Genomic DNA, 19214 nt, shown 5'->3' on the forward strand with positions numbered 1-19214 from the left:
AACTTTTTCTTTATCCTTTTCAATAAATCAGAGTAGAATATTGAAATGATAAAAGATCTGAGATATATTATGGTTACTTTGAAGAGCTCGTAATGTTTTTTGTATCTTTAGAGGTTGGTGTTCTAGTTAAATATAACTCTTTTAACTCATGGTGGTTTTTTTCTGTTGTTGTTTGTCAGGTCGAACTTACAATGATTTAAATCAGTACCCTGTCTTCCCTTGGGTTATCACCAACTATGAATCAGAGGAGTTGGACCTTACACTTCCTAGCAATTTCAGAGATTTGTCAAAGGTATTTGTCATCAGAGATACCTTTTTTTCTCTGCAGTATTTATCACAGTAGCTTTCAGTCTGGTTAATGTTTTCTGCTGTGTTTGATACATTAATGTTAAATGCACAACCGGTAACAGTGATTCATTTCTATATGCTTAGACTGATAATAGGGATCAGATTGTGGAAAAATGAATTATTGATGTATTCTTAGTGCTTCTGATTGTATCAATTTAATACTTGTTAATGGAAGGTGCTCTTAGTTGGAACATATGCGTTACATTTAATTTCAAATTTTAATGAAGTTAGGAATGCTGAGGCAGCTAAAGATTAAAAATCAGCCAAATAATTATTTTTTTTTTTGGATGAAAATTGTGCTTTTTTAAGTAGCAAAGCCTGTGATACCATTATAATTTCACTACTTTTAAATCATTGCCCTTATTCCCATAAGTAGAAACATTATTTTTTCCACTTCTTCTGATGGTCCTTCAGGTGTGTGTGGTTGTCCTTTGTCAGACAGACATTGTCAAATTTTAACAACTTTTCCAAACAACTACAAGAGTAGCCTTGTTTTTCTAAGAGTCTTTCCCAAACAAATGTATGCAGATACAATATTATACAGCCTGTTTCAAGCTGTATAGAATTTGGTATTCTTTTTCAGTGTTTTCCAAGAAAGGAATATTTCATTTTACACAGTGGAAACCTCTCATTTTGTCTAGAAAGACCAAGTTCACTGATCATCAAACGGGATCCTTTTCTATAAGCTGACTATTATGGGAAATGATTGGCACACAGAGCAATATAGTTAATTAGTTGAAAAGGTGAAGAAGGTATTCTGATTATAGCTTGTTTTTTGCAAGTCTTCCATACAAATTGGTAATTTGATAGAAAAAAAAATCCCCAAAGAAGTAAGGCAGTTCTTAAAAGTTCTTGTTTTCAGTGCACAATTGATTAAGCTAAACACAAGTCTGTGAAAATCTCCAAATATTTTTTTTTACTACAGATGTAGTATTTTGACCTTAAAAAAGGTACAGTATAGTCATAAAATATATATACATGTATATATGCAGATATGTATGTGTGTATAAATACATACATGAATATGTATTTGAAGACTGTATCATACCTTTTGTGTGTGTGTATATACGTACAAATAAAAATAAAGGAATAATTTTTTTAAGTCCAAAGCAGAGAGATACTGAGGTACTGTCATTGTAACAGTTTCTAATAGTATTATTTGTGCTTTCTCAGAATGTCTGACTGACACAAATCCATATTCATGGATAAATCCACACGTATTTTACACTTTAACAAATCTTGTGAAGGTAAATTATATTTAAAATAATTTGTTATTGTGGAATTTAGTAAATACTTTCTTAATAATACACAGGCCAAAAAATGTCTGAAGGTAGCTTAAAACTAAAAATACCTACCACCAAGTTACACTACACTTGTGAATTACACTTAAGTGAAAATTGAAAACTTATGAGTAACATCAGCTTTGTGTAGCTTGAATTAGTACATAAATTAGATGTATTAATCATTAATAACTTGATTATGACATGAGTTTTGCAACCTCATTTTCCATTAACTTTTGTTAAGTGACACTTCTGCATATATCAATCATGTCATTCCTAAAGTAATTCAAGACAGAAAAAAAGGATTCTCCAGCTGCTGTCCTTCCGAGGCATCTCCTTTTAATCGTGTTTAATTTGTAAATTACTCAATTCTGTCAGCACTGTAGTCCTAGTCTTTTTTCCTCCACCCTGAAATAGACCTAAGTGCAGTGCAGAGCAATTTTTCCTCATTTTAGGTTAGGTACCACTCTTACCTCCGTTAAGAAATTGGATAGCAAACGTGTTCTTTTTCTGTGCGTTTTATTATTAACAGTGACTGGTTATATGGATTTCTCTGCTCGTGAAAGTAGTCTTTGAGGATTACTAAGTATACTTTAAGTTCTGAGGGAATCTTTGCATTGCTGTTGCTGAGAGAGGACGTTACTTAGGGACATTACCGAGTGGACATTAATTAGGTTTTATCTATTATCTATACTTAACCTTCTTAATCATATGTTTGAAAGCTATGAACCTAATACAGGAGACAATTAATACAATATTAGATGTGAGTCATGCTGTATTATGAGTAGAAGGAGTTCTGTTAAAATTCTTTAAGCCTGTAACATGACATTCTTGGCAGCTTTTAATCTTTAACAGGTGATTGGCAGAGAATCGCCCTGGTTGTTAAAGAACAGTGAATATTTATACATATATGTATATTTACCATGCATTTTCCCTTATGTTCTGCTAAATGTTGTTGATCAGACAGTGTGTCTTGATCTCTGAAAGTGTAACTGCTGTTCTGATTGAGTGCCAGTCCTTCCCATACACACAATGGAAGCCTTGATGCCATACCTGTCTGTTACAGCATACCATTACGGCAGTTCAAGCTTTGGCTACTGTTCACTCATTTCTCTGTAGTTTAAATGTTAAACTTCATGTCAGGTGATGAATTAATGGCAAATACCTGAAAAGATTTGCTAATATTCAGCTATGAAAGTGTTTGAATGTCACTTACATTGTGATATTTTCATTCTAGTACTGTTACCTTGGACGTAATGCTTCAAAATAAGCACAAATTATTATTGTAGCATGTCTATGCTTTTGCACTGCTAAAGGTATTAAAAATATTTAAACATATTTCATTTAACTTTTTACATGGTTTAAACAGTTTCTTACTTTATTTCTTTTCCTTACCCATGTCCAGAAATGCATTACAATTTAGTGCTCCCACTGTGCAAAGAAAAGGAAAACTTTGATTTTGGTCCGGCAGAAAGGATGTCAGGTCAACATTTTACTTTTTTTGGTACCTCAGAAAACAAAAAAATAACAGTTTTTCTTTTCTGTGTGTGTGTGTGTGTGTTAGAAATTGCTAGTTAGGTTTAGGTATTCTGAAGTGTCAGATATGAATAACAGTTTTGTTAATATATTAGCTAGAAGTCCACAGTTAGTACAGATTTAAAGAATTACAGTGTATAGGTTAAACCAACACTTTATTTAAGCAGCTTCTTATGGCATTGTTTTGAACATCAGTCACACCATGATAAACCAAAGCAACTGAAATGGATTGTGGTTAATATTACTGTCAGCCTGACGAACGCTCCTGACAAATGCCAGGAGTGCACTGCCAGTCTGTTACCCTGCTTTGACTCAAGTGTTTATTTCTTAAGAGGTGACTGTGGTTTGGAATGAGTATTACATATTACATTTATAGCTGTATATATTTTATTTATACAACAGACACTGTTTCCCACCAGAATGTGTCCCATTTTCTGCATTACTTATGTTATTCAGAAGCACATTTTTTTCCTTTTCTTTATTCAGTGGAAGCAATAAATTGTGTTGTGTTTCTGGACTTGGATAAGGAAAAAAATAGAAGTAAAACCACATGGAAAATACTGAGATCAAAGCACAATTTTATACTCTTAAAAGTTTGTTACAAGATCTTGCTGTATGTGAGTAGCTGTTGGTAATTTTTCTTTCATAAGGCACAAAATTTCTGTAAGATCATAAACTGACACTGCTAGAAGAAAATTATGCCGTTCTTAAATCTTCTTTTGTCTTCACTGTAGCTACATGTGTACATAATAATATTTTTATTCTCATTTTTATCATTTTCATGCAATATTTGCTAAATCATCATCGATTTTATAGTGGCTGTTATGTACGTAATGACTTCTTTTTCAGTCAAGTGTACAAAAGCAACAAATAGCTCTCACCTTCAGTGAACTGAAGTGTTTAATTGGTATGTGGGAGCCACTGATGTCAAATACACTTTGACAGAAGAGAAGTAATAGATCTCTTTTACTATGACAAATTAGACTAGTTTTGTTGTTGTAACGTAAACTTCACTGTTGACTGTTCTTCAGCACGCCAGCCTGAATTCTGTTGCAGGGTGCCCATTTCAGGAGCACAAATTCATTGCATGTATAACTAGTGCTTGTATTTTCCCCTGTAAGGAAGTAGAATGGGATGGGCGCTTAGCTATCTCTTGTTACCCCTCGCCAAAGAGATAGAAAGTAAAAAATGTTTCATTGTGCACCTATTATACTTTTGCAATTTTTTTTTTTAAGAAATCTTTTTGTCTAGAGAGGCATTTAAACTTGTACAGGGATTCTGTGAACCAGTTCTTTTCTTGTAGGAAATGAAAATTATGTTTTATTCAGCTTGTGCTCCAACACAAAATCAATCCAGGTTGCTACCAGTTAAAACTGATAAACCCACTGGAAGGACACAGTGTCCTTGTAGATATAAAGCGTGTTCCAGAATTGGTCCCTAAAAGAACACAAGAGGAACAGTGTTTGAACTAACAGTAGTGGGTGCAGTGGTAATGACTTACTCGGATAGGCAATTACATCTGGAATTTAGGTTCTGAAACCTACGATGCTTGATACTGCTGGGCTCAGCATCTGCCCTGGTTGCCTTGTCACTGGTATTTCAGGAGTAAATTTGTCATCTGTACCTCTGACAAAAGATACCACTTAATTAAAAAGCATTGCAAAGCCTGACAGGATAGGCTCAGAAATAAGGTACAAATATTTTTCCTTTCATGGCAGTTCATTCCAGCTTAGAATAGGACAGTACAGGAAATAAAATATTTCAGACTTTGTATCAGAATACCTGGCAGTTAAGAAAAGATCAGGTGTATATTCTAGAATTTTGCATCATCTCTAGAAATGGTAGAGGTATCAAGGCCAGCCAATGTCTGTGGTCAGCCTGAAGCAGTGATATCTGAAAAGGAGACACATTTTTCATTATTCATTTATCAGTCTTATGGATTTTGATATTTTTAGTATAAAGTATATTTAGCAGATTCTCTCCATTGTCAGATAACTTATCATGCTTTCTTTGTGAAATGCAACATGCTTCATCTAGGAGAAGGACATTCCATCCTCTCTTAAGTTGTATACAGAATAGGAAGTTGTTGAGAGAAATTAATCCAAACCTGGTTTATCACCTTGTGGTAGATGTACATTTGATCTCCATCCCTGTTTGTACAAAAGGCACTGACAGATGTAGACATTTGACATCATCATGTTAAAAGAAACTTTTAGGGGCAGCGAAACATTCAAACAGGTAGCAATACGCTGAGCAGTACCATGATTTTTGGGGATTCATGTTTTGGTACCATTTAGAAAACCATAAAAGAACAAAATCTAGCTGAGAGAACAGAGACCTGTTCTTCCTAATCTGTCCTCTTTGAACATTAAAGAGAGAAATGAAAAGGGATGAGTGGGGGGGATATTGCAATTGTGATTGGTCTCCTTGCTTGTGATATGATAACTCAAAAGCAAAGTCCTTCTTTGAAGAAAGCTCTGCAACAGTATGAAGTTCTCCTCTTCACATCCCAGGACAGGGCTATAATTTTAGGACCATTGTGATCTTTGGATGAGAAAATCTATTGTGGAATTAGAAATCATACCAACTAAAGCGCTGAGTAGTCTGTTACATTCCCACAAAAAAGTTGTGCTGTAATGCTGTAAATTTCTCCCTGTTCTAGGTGAGGGGGGGAAGTGATTTTGTGAGTCTCCCAAATGCCAGCGATTCTCAGACAGCTTCCAGTGGGGACTTCCGTAAATGATCAGATTGGTCAATTATCTTTTCTGACAGATGAGTCAATCCGTTGCATCGTTTCCTGTAGCACCTCTGCCGGAGCCAGGGGCAGAGCTGCCCGCGGTGCCGGGGCTCTGTGGCTGCCCCGGGCGGTTCGCCGCGCCGCGGTGCAGCACCATGGCCAGGGCCCGCCGGGCCGGGGCGGCCGCGCTTCAGCACCATGGACAGGCGCCCCCGCGGGCGGGGCCCGAGCCGCGTGTGAGGCGGCTCCCTGCCACGGAGCAGGCACAGGTGATCGCCAAGCCTGACCTAGACACCAGCCTTAGAGGCACCGGGATGTTCCCTCTGTCTGAATCAGTTCTACCTTTTTCAGGTTTTACTTGCCACCTCTGCTTGATACCCACTTGTTTCGCTTTCGAAGGCGGAGATTCTTCTGCTGAGATGTTGGTTTGAGCTTCATGCAGCACCCATCTCAGGACCTTTTTCAGAATAAACATGTGATTTCCATGCATTTTTAGCTGCCTGTTTCTCCACAGCTCTATTTGTAGAGACCTGCTGAGACTGAAACATCACCCAAATACATCTCTGAGACGATTTATCAAAACATACTTTCTGAAATCCTGCTCTTAGTCCAGATAGAATTTTTAAACTAATTTGGGATATTCTACTGCTCTATTACGGTTTCATAACCATCCTTCAATATCTTTGGGTTTTTTTCCTTGTCATTAATTGTTTTTTCTCTGTGTCAGACTATCTCCTCTAAAGAACATGTAAGTGGATGATAGAGTACATCTTGCTGCCAGTCTTCCTTTCTCTTCCCTGTTCAGTTCTTTCCCCACCAGAGGCTTATTTTTTGAAGTCACAAGAAGCATACTCTTTGCAGTTCAGATGCATATAGGAGTTTCTAGGATCACTTAATTATTTTCAGGAAATCTTATTTTGTAGTTATTTAGGTATTAGAGCAAAAGTCAAGTTTATAGGATCAATAAGAATCATTTTGGTAATGAGCCCAATAATCTTTCCCTGCCTCAAGGAGAGGTATTGTTTCGAATGCGAAAATACTCAAGACAAGAAAAACAGTCACTCGGAATTAACAGTGAATGTTCAAAATGCTGCTCTTAGTTTTTATCTGATGTTATTGTCCATTTTGCTCTTGTTTCAATTTTAGGTGCCCTGAACATATGTCATCTAATTGGAAATGAACTGAGGGAGGTTCATAACCTTTTAAATAATCACAAGAAACCATGGGGCACATGTCTGGTCATAAAACGTACTAGCAATCAAAATAATTTCACACACATGTCTTGGACCATAGACATTTTGAATTAGGAAGACAGGCTGCTGTCTTCCTAATCTAAAGTGAATGTTACTTTCTTGACACAGTCTTTCTTCCTTTTTATATGCATGCATTTGAACTCCAGAAGATTATGAGCTGCCGCAGCACACATCTGTATAATTCAAATTTCCAAACAAGCATGCTGGTGGCTAAGTTGAAGATTGCACTCATCCTGGAAGTGAGAATGGGATTTATCTCACTTAACTGTAGCTGTCTAAAACTGAGTTGATCAAACTCCTAGGAGCAGGAAGCCTGCTGGGGTCAAAGGATAATCCAGGTATAAATATACTGGTCAGAGAAAATCAGAGATTGGTGAAGTAATAATTATAGTATTTGTTTAAGGAGGAGTTTAAGGTGGTTCTTAGACTGTAGACTGACTTTGATGGACACGTCAGATGGTCTGTCTCAAGCTCAAATATCAGCAGATGAAAGTGTGGATCAAATGAAGGAAAATAAATGGGAAAAGATCACTAGGAGAAGATGGTATGGTCCTAAAAGTTTGAGTTGAATAGTCTAATGAGATTAAGAAAAGATAATTTACATATAATATCCAGCCAATCACTTGAAACTGCCTCAGTATGAGAAACACAAGTTTAGTTTGCAAAGTGGGGTTGTCACTAGCAGTCCAAAGGTCTTTTCTGTACTTTATACTGTTCAGCATATATAGTAATCTGAAAAAAAAAAAAAAAAAGATGAAAAGGGAGCTGATGAAACTTTCTGATGATACTAATCTGTTGGTGGTATTGAAGATGATGGCTGACTAATCAGGAGATGTTATGAGATGGGTAATAAAATGTTGGATGAATTCACCTTAGGAGTGAAGCAATGCATGTGTGAAAAAATACACATTGATGGGCTCTTAGCTGACTATTTACATTCAAGATCGATATAATGTGATGGTAATAGTGCTATGAAACATTACAGATTACAGTAAAATACTTCTTTATACTTTCCCAAGTACATCTTTGTAGCCTGCTGTTGCTTTTTTTTGTAGGGCTTGGTGCTTTCATCTGGTACGCAATAACATATTTTTTGTGTGCCCTGACAGCGTTTAATCTGCAGAAAATGCAAGTCTGCATCAGCTTTTAACTTCAGGTCCTGTGCTGTTAGTACAAGCCAAAAAAGATTATGGGTTTAGGTCTGATTGTCTTCTATAGATCTGGTGTTTAGGTATAATGGCTGCTGTTTGCTGCGACAGTGGCTTGTACGACGGGGTGGCAGAGGAGCATGGTCTGTGAAGGGAAGGCAGAGAGAATGTTTTCATCTCCTGCAATGCTTCCAAGTGCATGTGGCTTCTCACTAAATCCCGTTTCTTGAAATCCATAAAAGGATTATTATTTTTTTTTTTAGTAAGTCATGTTGCGGGGATTTCTTTCACTTGACAGATTATGTCATGGATAGAGTGTGCAAATGGTTGCTTTTGGCTGGCAGGGTTATTTTCCAAGCAAGGCAACTACAATGCCATGCCCTCCCCACTGCCTGCAAGCAGCTTGATTTCTCCTCATGATTCCCAGTGACATGCAGCTTCCTTTCTCCCTGACCTTTTGGAAGGGAACAACATAGAACAGGTCTCTTCAGTTCGCCTTCCCAGCAGTGGTGATGTGCAGTCATACCTCAGACACGCAGTGTGTGACACATTCAGTTGTGCTGAACAATTGATTAAACCTTATGTAAAAGCGTATGCGTGCTTAGTTTGCAAGTTTGCAGTTCAGCAGTGCATTGTTTTGAACCTGCTACAGATGGTTGTAAGAGCATTTGATACTGTGGTTAGCAATATGAAGGTATGGAGATTTTTCCTTTAAATTCAGTTTCTTCCAAGATTTTAGGTGACCTGAGTTGTATCCTGTCACTACTGTATTGCTAAAGCATCGCTAATATGGCTAAACATAGTTTTTCTTCATTTTTTATGCATAAGATTAGTTTATGATCCATTTTTGAACCACGGACTTTGGGAATCTTCTGTGTTTTGCACCACTAAATATTTTTTATATTGATACGTTCAGACATTCTAGTTATTAGACCACCTGTAGATCACTTTTTTCTGACTCTTCTTGTGTGAACTTTTTAAAAAAATGCTAATAATAAACTGTATGTACAAATACTTTTAATTTAATTTGCATCACACAGATATTATCTGGTTTTATTCCAGCCCTTTACTGAGTTCTTAGTTTGCCTAGAATAGAAAATAGAGCTTTTAATTATTTTTTTTTTTTATAGCATAATGCGATCTGGTAAATTTCATGACACGATTTCTGGTAAATAGGGTCTTCTCAAAGAAAGCTTCTAAGGACTGACAAGTATTTTAAAAAGCATGTTTACATAAAAAAGCTCAGTGGTTTCAGTATGTACAGATTATATTAAATTTATCTTGGAAAACATTGAGGATTATAGAATTTCATCCCATATGCAGTGCATCAGGAAATGCCCAGGGATCCTACATTTGATAAAAATGCTGATCGCAGTCAGCTGGTTATACTTGTCACTTAGTTAAAGGAGCTGCTGGGAAATAGCTGCCTGCACCCTAAGCTGTGCATGCAAGTATTAAATGCGGTGGCTGGTAGCCACTTATATTTGCGCTTCTTCACTAGTGTAAATAAAAAGATCTATCTAATGAAAGAAATCATTTGCATGTAAAAGTAACTGCAGGTTTGTTGTACTGGAGTGCTCCCGACTGGCTTTTATTGTATCATGTGCAGCAGCTCGTGTGTGTGTGAAGATGCTGAGTCATTTAATGTGAAGTCCTAAGAGAGGAGTCAGTCCAGAAGCTCATGTAGGTCAATGTCATGCCTCTGTGAACATCCAGTAGCAGGAGCCCAGTAAAAAAAGAAAAGAGGGCATGTAAAGCATCATCCTTCCCTTCAGATAACCTCCCAGGTTTGGCAACCAGTTTAACTACTTTGTGAACTGCAGAAATAATTTAGACAGTAATGTTTAGTGGCCGCTGATGGGCTAGCTGTGTAGTTGTTTTTTCTTTCCCTTTTTTTTTTTTAAACACATATTTATATTTCTTCTGCCTTGCTCCCTGATGCAATGTGTCTAGCAAATTATATGAGAAAGTATAATTTCTTTGCTTTGTGACTAGTGTAATTATGGCTTTTTTTTTTCTTCTCTGTGGACCATATGAAGTGTTGCTTGCTTGCAACTCTTATCTATACTTGAAAATTGTTTTAGTTCTAGGTCTAAAAGCTAAAAGGGACAGAACTTGCTTTACATTATTATTTCATTTGTTTCCCTTCTCCCTACAAATTTTCAGTTGTCATAATTATTTAAAATACCTATATTCAGAATAATAGATTACAGTTATAACTACAAGCATAATGACCTGCCAATAGTAAAGGTGAAGAAGCTTACCTAGATGCAACATTAACAAATATCCAGAGAATGCCTATTCAACGAATTCACCAGAGATGTGTCTTGACTTAGTGACTGGAAAAGAAGGCATCACAGCTATATGAATTTTTCTGATTTCATATCTTGATGTCAAAATCAGTAAACTCACGAATGCTCATAATTATTGCAGTTTCAACATTGTGTATACAAAAAATGTTTGACCATAGGATTCCTTATTCCCTAAGAAACCACATTAGGTTCAAGTAGCTGCTTGTTTTGAAGTTCTCAAAAACTAAGTGTTATAAGGGACGAAAATATGATTTACAATTAATAGTAAAATGCAGTTAATCAGTTTAGAATTGGAGCAGAAATTATCTCATATCTCCTAAACCAGGGGTCCTCAAACTATGGCCCGTGGGCCAGATACGGCCCCCCAGGGTCCTCAATCCAGCCCCCCGTATTTACAGACACTCCTCCCCCCCCCCCCCCGCCGGGGGTTGGGGGGGAACCAAGCAGCCGCAGATGACTGCCTGCCGCTTCATCTGCGTGCCGGCCCCCTGTTTAAAAAGTTTGAGGACCCCTGACCTAAATAGTCACTGGGGAAGAATACAAATGTTTTGTCAAGTTCTGTCCCTTTTGGCTTCAGCCAAATTTTGCCATCGGAATTCATAGTTCTTCGCTCCTAGCCTAGTCTTTGATGTAGGATTTGGGCATCTGCTGTGAAACCATCAGTTTTGGGAATGAATTAGTAAGGATTGTTTTTCTCCTTTAGTAGATTGGTTCCATTTTTTAAATCTTTCCTGGAGCAGCCCAAGGACCAGTTTAGTTGATCACTGAGAGCAGTTCAAACAGTTCAGCAGATAATTGTGTTTTTTTCCTCTGGGATACAGTTCTTCAGTGGATTTGTGTTAGATACGGATTAAGGTTAAGATGCCCTCTAAAGAAGATGGGAGAGTTGCAGGACCTAATTTTTAAGAAAGCAGTACTTGGTTGTTGGAGGAGAAGGATGGTGAGTTCTAGCAGTGAGTGAGAATAGGTTCAGGGAGGGGTATGGCATTTTGTGACTGATCTCCAACACAGAAATGACAGATGAGAGGAGTCATCTACATTCTAGGAGTTTATTCCCAGATATTTCCCAGTTGACCTGAGTTATTAAAGTTTTGGTATAATTAAACCCTTGTGTCTTGTCTTTATACCTCTGTCTGGGAAAAAGAAGTTTTACTTAGATGATCAGGAAATCCCACTGACAATATTACAAGTATTGGCGTGTTCTGGGAGTTAATTATATGTTGGTAATACATAAACTAAACAAATAGTCATCTAAAAATGCAGTTGTGGTTAGATTGCAGCGCAGTATACAGCAATTGGTGTATTTACGACAACGAGAAGGCTTAACACTGGGACACACTGAACACATTTCAGATATCTATATATTAGAATACTTTGATGAGTGAGCAGGCTGCAGAGAAATCTGAAGGCTGAAAGAGATGCCTTACAATGGAAGACCTGAAGAGCTCAATTTTTTTTTGTTTGTTACAATGTCTAATTTAGTCTGTAAGTATCTTTGTATACAGAAAATACTGGATAAGCAGAGGCTGTGATATGTCAGAGAGAAGCATTATAAGATTTCTTTGGGAATACACTAGTAAATTCTTAGTGGAACTGAAGTATGGTGGGTTTTTTTTGGATGAGGACCACAATTATCAGTAGAAAAAGCTTCCAAGAAAAATAGCAGTTCGTCCATGTACTCAAGAGTCAGATGCCTTTCTGGAAAGCAGATTGGCCAAATACAGCTCATGCTATAATCAAGTATAAACAGTTGGGCTCGAAATCATGTAATGGAAAGGTATTTAATGGCTTGTCATGCAAACACAAGGCTTGATGAGATGACCTAATGGTCCCCCTGGTCCTTTAAGCTCAATGAATATATGAAAAATATCAGTAATGCAAACCAGATAGTCATCTTGAAAATAGAACGTACGAAAAAAAATCATCATACTTGGCAAGGATGCTACAAAACATAATTCAATGATACAGACAATTGTATTCACAGCAATCCAAATACCTGATTGGATGTGAAGTATAAGAAATCATAAGGAAAAGCATTTTTTCTTTTTTCCCCATTTTTTTCTTCTTGTCTTTTTTCTTTCCTTTTTTAATTTTTTCATGGTGAAGAAGTTTTGAAATACAAATTTCAAGAAGTAATTTTTTCATTCGTTTTTAAATTTTCCCGTTTTCACTGGTCAGCATGGACTGTTTCTGGAACTGCCTACTTTTCAGAACTGAGGCACTCACACAGATCTCCTGATTTCCAGTAGTAATTGTTCAAATTGCCATCTTCCCCAGAAGAGGTAACTGTTAACAGTGAAGAAAAAAACATGGCATCTTGATCACTTACTGTTTGCAGTAGTTAATGCAATTTACTGCCATAGTGCTCCAGTCTCTCCTGGATTTTAAATATTAATGAGTTTAAAACTTTTCCCAGTATTACAATGGGTAGCAGACAGTAAAAGTGAAGATGCTGTTTTTACTAACAGAAGCTTGTCTAGAAGCCAGTAACAAAAGGCAGCGTGGGTAAGAACAGGCTATGGCTGTGTATTTGTAGTAACACTACTTTAAAAATGAGAAAACATTAAATACAAATAAAAAGCACCTCTTTTTCTTCTTAAATGTGTGAGATAAATAAACAGACCATAATTCTTTCTTTATAAGACTTTGGTCTGCTTATGTTAGGTCATTAGCAATTTTCCAGAAGGTATGTATTCTATATCATGAGCAACAGAATCCGGGAGAGGTTCTGCCCTACGCAGAGAAGCAGCGGGCATTCTCCTTTCTTCCGATGGATGCACCAGGGCCTCTTCCGAAAGTGGAGGCCAGCTGGGCCACTGTTCCAGTGTCTGGCACGGATTAAGATCAGGAACCAACAAATAGAACTGCGCATCATAGTGCCTGGACATATTTAACAGCAGTAGATGGTAAATGTCAGTGTGTTTTCTCAGTTATTTTTCAACAGACCATTTTTCTTTGTTGTGTCTCAAGGAAAGTAAGCAAGCTTGGCCCATAGGCTGCAATTTACTATATTCAGTTGTTGGTCAAAATGTGAGGTTTAGTTATTTTGAAGTACTCCTAGATTTGAGAGCACTTGAAAAAGTAGTATCAAATGAGTTAGATTTTTTTAAGAATAGCTTCTGGCTTTCATATTAGTAGGACATGTTGTTACTACAACCGCTTCGGATCAAACCCCAGGTGATCATGCTTGTGGAAAAGAGAAAATTAAAAAAATCCTTCCTCCAGTTCTTCCTCCAGTTTGGACCCTTTTTCAAATGAACTCTGACTTGAAAACCATATGCATTATTCATTTTTCAATACAGTTTGAAAACTTAGTAGCCATAAGCAATTTCTTTTTTCATCTTGACTCCTGTAGTCTCATCCATTCTTTTTGCATGTTAGAATTTTACTATCTCTACTTTTCTTCCCCGCTCCCACCCCCCCCCCCCCCCCCCCCCCCCCCGGTATTTTTAATTGGTGAATTAATACCTAATTTTTCTCTCTGGAAAGAGTTACTGCAAAGAAAATATATTCTGGAATTTCTGGATATGGAAGCTTCCCAGTTTGTTCTTCCATAGTGGTCTGTAGCCATAGGGAAATCATATCGAGTAGTATAAATTTGTGGTCTCATAGCTACATCTAGCAGGGCTTAGTTCGGAGTTACTCTTTTTCCCTTGACATTTACCCACAGGGAGGGAATCCAGTATGTAATCCTGATTCCCTGTTAATTTTGAAATATGAAATAATTACAAAATGTCACTTGATTTGTTTACTAAATTAAAAGTCAGAGGGTATTTAGATATTCCTTGTATGTGCTTTTTCTGTGGCACGAGCTTAGTTAACTGTTGGCAGTGCAGTGCAACACACTAGAATCACCTCATCCTTAGAAGCAGTTGTCAGAAAAATATGGGCCTGCCTGGTAGAATGTATTAGCCCAATACATTGTCTCCATTTTATTATGAAGCTGCTGGGGAAGCTGTGATATACAGCACTGTCATTACAGATCTATTGTTAGAAGGGTTCTACAGTCTTCTGTGTGCTGCCGTTAATTTATAGCAGTAAACAATATGTAGCCCTCCAACTGCAGCAAAGCAGAATCTTTTAATGAGGTGGATGTTATTACCACAATAAATCAGTGCATTCGTGTAATGTATAATTCAATGTGTGTATTCCCACTGTAACTTCTCTGAGTAAGCTGATAGTGTATCATTGTCAGTGCACAGCTCCACGGTTCTTTTTTTTTCCCCTAAGCTTTCTTTCATTTGGGGACTTTTTTTATTTGCTTGCAAATAAATGTGACATGTCTTGATAGTTGTCCTGTTGCAGGCTTCAGAAACCAACTGTAACAATAACAGCCAAAATCAATACTGTGGATTCTGGCTGTATGGATCTCTGCATGATACCTTTTTATTTTTTTTAAAAAAGAATGAAATCAATTCTAATTGGGTGTAGCTTTATATTCAAGGAATGTAATTCTATAACTATTGATTTGAGCTATACTCATTTGGAGAGTAATAAAAATAGGGGCAGATAAAGAGAATACATAAAATGTTACAGAATCACACAGCACAACACTGTTTCTATTTTTAATTTATATAATTTGTCTACCAGTGACCTTCTTTCTTCTTTCTTCCCTCAAGCATAGCTGAGTCTTTAGGGAAAATCAGTACAGATGGAGATTCCAAAGTGGTTCTTGCAACAAAAGAGATTTCTTGGAGTCAGTTTCATTCTTCCCTGGAATAAATTTGCTAAATCAGATAAAAATCCTTTTATACAGGAACCACTTCTTTTAAAAGGTCATATTTCAAATTAGTGAACTGCAAAAATAGTAATTAACCTAAGATGTTTTCTTTATCCTACTGCAATGTGAAAGCTGCTCTAAGTAAAAAAGTAAGATTAGATCTTAGGTCATTCATAGATCTAATCTATCCTAGAAGAGAAAGTACTTTGAAGCTTGTATGCCAAATTCATGTGAGCTGCAAAGCAGCAGTTATTTGAATACTGATAATCAGAATAGCAGACATAGTTTTTCACTTGAACTGTGCTTGTATTAGCAACTTGGTTACCGATACTTTTGTTCAAGGACTTTTCAAGCTTTTGCTTACCTTGTAGTGTGTTCTTACTTATACTTATTCTTGCAGAACAGAAAGAAGAAAATATTTTTACGTATTTATTCTTCAGTTATACTTGACTGCATCCACTGTCTGTACAGATGAGTGTCATTTACATTAATAACATATATACAGTATGCTCAATATGTATACCAAGTGGTATTGCATATATATTCTGCATGTATATGCAAAGATATTTTAGACCTCTTAAAACATTTTACACGTGGAATGACTAAATTAGCTTTTGGATTTCTCAGTGATTTTGTATGCCTTATACTTTTTTCCAAATCCTTTCTGTAAAAGTCTGCTAAAGAAAACCACAAGTATAGATACCAAAATATTTTATTTCTTACACTGAAATAAATCCCTGGGTGTTTATGTCATAGGTAAGCACTGAACAAAGAATAACATTGTTGGTGAAAGTGTGATAGACTTTTTTAGTCATACATGTGTTATTTGTTTCTTTTATATCGATGTAGAAATACTGCTATTTCATCTATGCATTTCAAAGCTTTAAGTTTTATCCATTATGTAAAACTTGTCTTGGGATAAGTGTGTAGACAGAAGAGAAACAAGAATGGTAATATCAAAATTCCAAGTGCGCTGTTAATAGTCTTCCACACTATCGGTCACTATTCTCCACCCCACCCCACCCCCCACCCCCCCCCAATATCCAAAGATGTTTATCATTGCTGCTTACCATTTGCTTCATAGTATATTCAACATGCAGATGCAACCACAGGCACACAAATCAGCAACTCTTTGTCCGAGGCATTTCACTGAGAAGTGGTTTTTAGCTGGTTACTTTAATCAGCAGTAAATAGAAATTAAGCTGAAATGAATGCAGAATAGACTTTTTTCCAATCAGCTGTATGTGTGTGCATGGAGTCCTGGTTTGCAACACACAGGTATGTTCAGGTGCTTAGAGAATCCAGCATCTGCTTTTGCAAAACATCAGATCCAGCTTTTTCCATGCATGCCATTAATTCTGGTTACCAAAAAAAGCAAAGGGAATATGATGTGATAATGGGTCATGTTATCTTTATTTACTTAATGTATTTATTTTTACAAACCTTGTAGCCTATCGGAGCTTTGAATCCAAAGAGAGCAGCATTCTTTGCTGAGAGATATGAATCATGGGAAGATGATCAGGTTCCAAAATTTCACTATGGCACACATTATTCAACTGCAAGTTTTGCGCTCACGTGGTTATTAAGAATTGTAAGTATATCTTTCAAAAATGCTTTTCCTTTAAATGATAATGCAAGTAACAAACAGCTAGGAATGAATAGAACTCAATGGCACAGGAGAGTACTGAAATCTTTAAGTAATTGTAATCAGTAGCATAGAATAGATGTATTCCAAAGTTCAAGAAGAAGGTTTTAATTTTTATGGTACAGCCTTTTCAAATCAGTAAAGCTTTTTCTCCATAAAATTTGCTTTTTAGTGTACGTTCTTATGCTACTTTAAACATAGTTAATTCCTTGCATGTTTTCTGAGTGGACACCATGTATTGAACATTTGTGGTTCTTTGTGAATGTATTTAATTTTCACTTCCTAGTGATTGTAAATGAGTTGGTTTCTGATGATCGTGAAATTCTGTGATGTAAATAATTAATTTTTAGAACTCTGCTGCAAATTTATATGGAAGTAACTTTTGAGATGCTACAAATTGATAATACATTGGTTAAACAATGCATTTTTCTATAAAATTGAAAGGTGATTTATCTCCTAGAAAGTAATTTCTTTGGGAAAGCATTAGCAGCACATCATTAATTAAAGCTTGTTAGAATGTACAAGCATACATAAATCCTTGAAGTAATTTATAGCGCTTAGCTAATTTCAAGCAATTATCCACTAATATGTGCTTAAGTGTTCTTTAACTAAGAGGAGGCTTTTAAATCTTTCAAACATTTTTCTTTTCTAAATCATAAATTACATACTAAACAATAACAACTGTAAAGCTATCGGTATTAACTCCTACCCTTTATAATTAATAGATTACCTTGAACAAAATAAAATGCATGTATTATTTTTGTTACATGCCAGTTTAAAAAATATCTAAGATAGAAATACTGAGCTTTCTTGTGTTTTCAAGAGCAACTTGTGTCATAGCTGACTGTAGCTTTTCCTCCAGCCTGTAATTTTTTTTGTTTGTTTTTATTTGCTTTTCTTTATCTAAATATTTATGCATGGAGTAGGAATAAAAAGCATTTATTGAAAAAATAAGCATCAGTTTGTATTTCTCCTTCTTGGATAATAAATTAAGCCTTTGCAATTAATCATGTGTCTGCCAGAAGAGTAGCATCATTAATAACTAAACCCCAAAAGAATAATAAATCCCCTTTTCCCCCCTAAAATTCCTAAAGAAATACATTGCTGTTTTTAATTAATCTTTTTGTGTGTATTTAGGAACCCTTTACAACACTTTTCCTAAATCTACAAGGTGGGAAGTTTGATCATGCAGATAGAACTTTTTCATCTATTTCAAGAGCCTGGCGCAATAGTCAGCGTGACACATCAGACATCAAGGTAAAAACTTTCCTGAAAGGTGTTAACGTGTTTTATATGGCATCTGCCTTTATCGTAGCTGTGATCATAAGACCGCACATTATGAAAAAGGGGAGGAAGAAGTTTAGGAGCTATCCTACCATTTGGGAAAAGATGCAAGGGAGATGACATATGTTTTTACTTCTGTTAGAATCTTTCAGTGAATGCTTTTGTAAAACTTCAGCAAACATTTTTAGCCCCAAGACTGAAATATGGCAAAATTGGCCTTTGTGCTACAGGTAGGGTTTTCACTGTCTGCTCATCTGCACAAGTTTAAAGCCTTTGAAAAGTCAGTAGAAGCTGGTACAGATTTTTAACCACTGAGTTTCATGAATACTCCGTTCATGCTTCTGCCCTGCTCAGATAAGAATGTTGCAGTTATATTCCTATTACTTTATGTCATTTTGGCTTTAGGCATCCAATCTCATTTTTTGGCAATTTCTGCAGTGGCCTATTTCCTTGTTTGACTGTGACAAACAGGAGGAGCCGGCTGTGCTAATTTAGGTGCAGGAAGGGCAAAACCTAGTCTTATCAAGAGGAATAAACAGGGGATAAAATGCTGAGAGGGAGATCTGGAAGCAGCCTCCAGAAAGACTGTATAAGTGTAGAGAAACAAAGGGCTACGGGAAGCCAAGTGTCTGAGGATACCAAGCTGAAACACAGAATTTAGCATGGTATTGAACCTGTCCTAACAGGGGCGCTGGGCCTGGGAACTGGCCAGTGAACAAGAAGTAGATGGGAATAGAAGATAAATTAATTTGGTAAATTAGTCATTGTGTAGAAAGAGACCTAGAATGAAGTGGGTCAAGAAGCTAAGGCAGGAGCACATGGAAGTTCCAAGGAAAGGTTTTGGCAGGTAGGCACTGAAGGAAGGAATGAGGTAAACAAATTTAGTCTGGGATCTGAGGAATATTTTGAACTGGGGAGGAGAACAAAGGAGAGCAGGATGCTGGCAGTGGT

At 36.6% G+C, this 19214-nt stretch overlaps 1 protein-coding gene across 4 annotated transcripts in view; it reads left to right on the top strand.

Annotated features, from left to right (window-relative positions):
* LRBA (LPS responsive beige-like anchor protein) overlaps positions 1-19214 on the top strand; it is a 411064-nt gene that overhangs the window by 280750 nt on the left and 111100 nt on the right. For all 4 annotated transcript variants that reach the window (XM_056360770.1, XM_056360786.1, XM_056360779.1 and 1 more), the window contains 3 exons: positions 180-292; positions 16785-16925; positions 18117-18236. In XM_056360770.1, coding sequence (XP_056216745.1) covers positions 180-292; positions 16785-16925; positions 18117-18236 — 374 coding nt within the window. The remainder of the gene's footprint in view (positions 1-179; positions 293-16784; positions 16926-18116; positions 18237-19214) is intronic.

Source organism: Falco biarmicus, chromosome 1 (assembly GCF_023638135.1).
Source record: "Falco biarmicus isolate bFalBia1 chromosome 1, bFalBia1.pri, whole genome shotgun sequence".
NCBI lineage: Eukaryota > Metazoa > Chordata > Aves > Falconiformes > Falconidae > Falco > Falco biarmicus.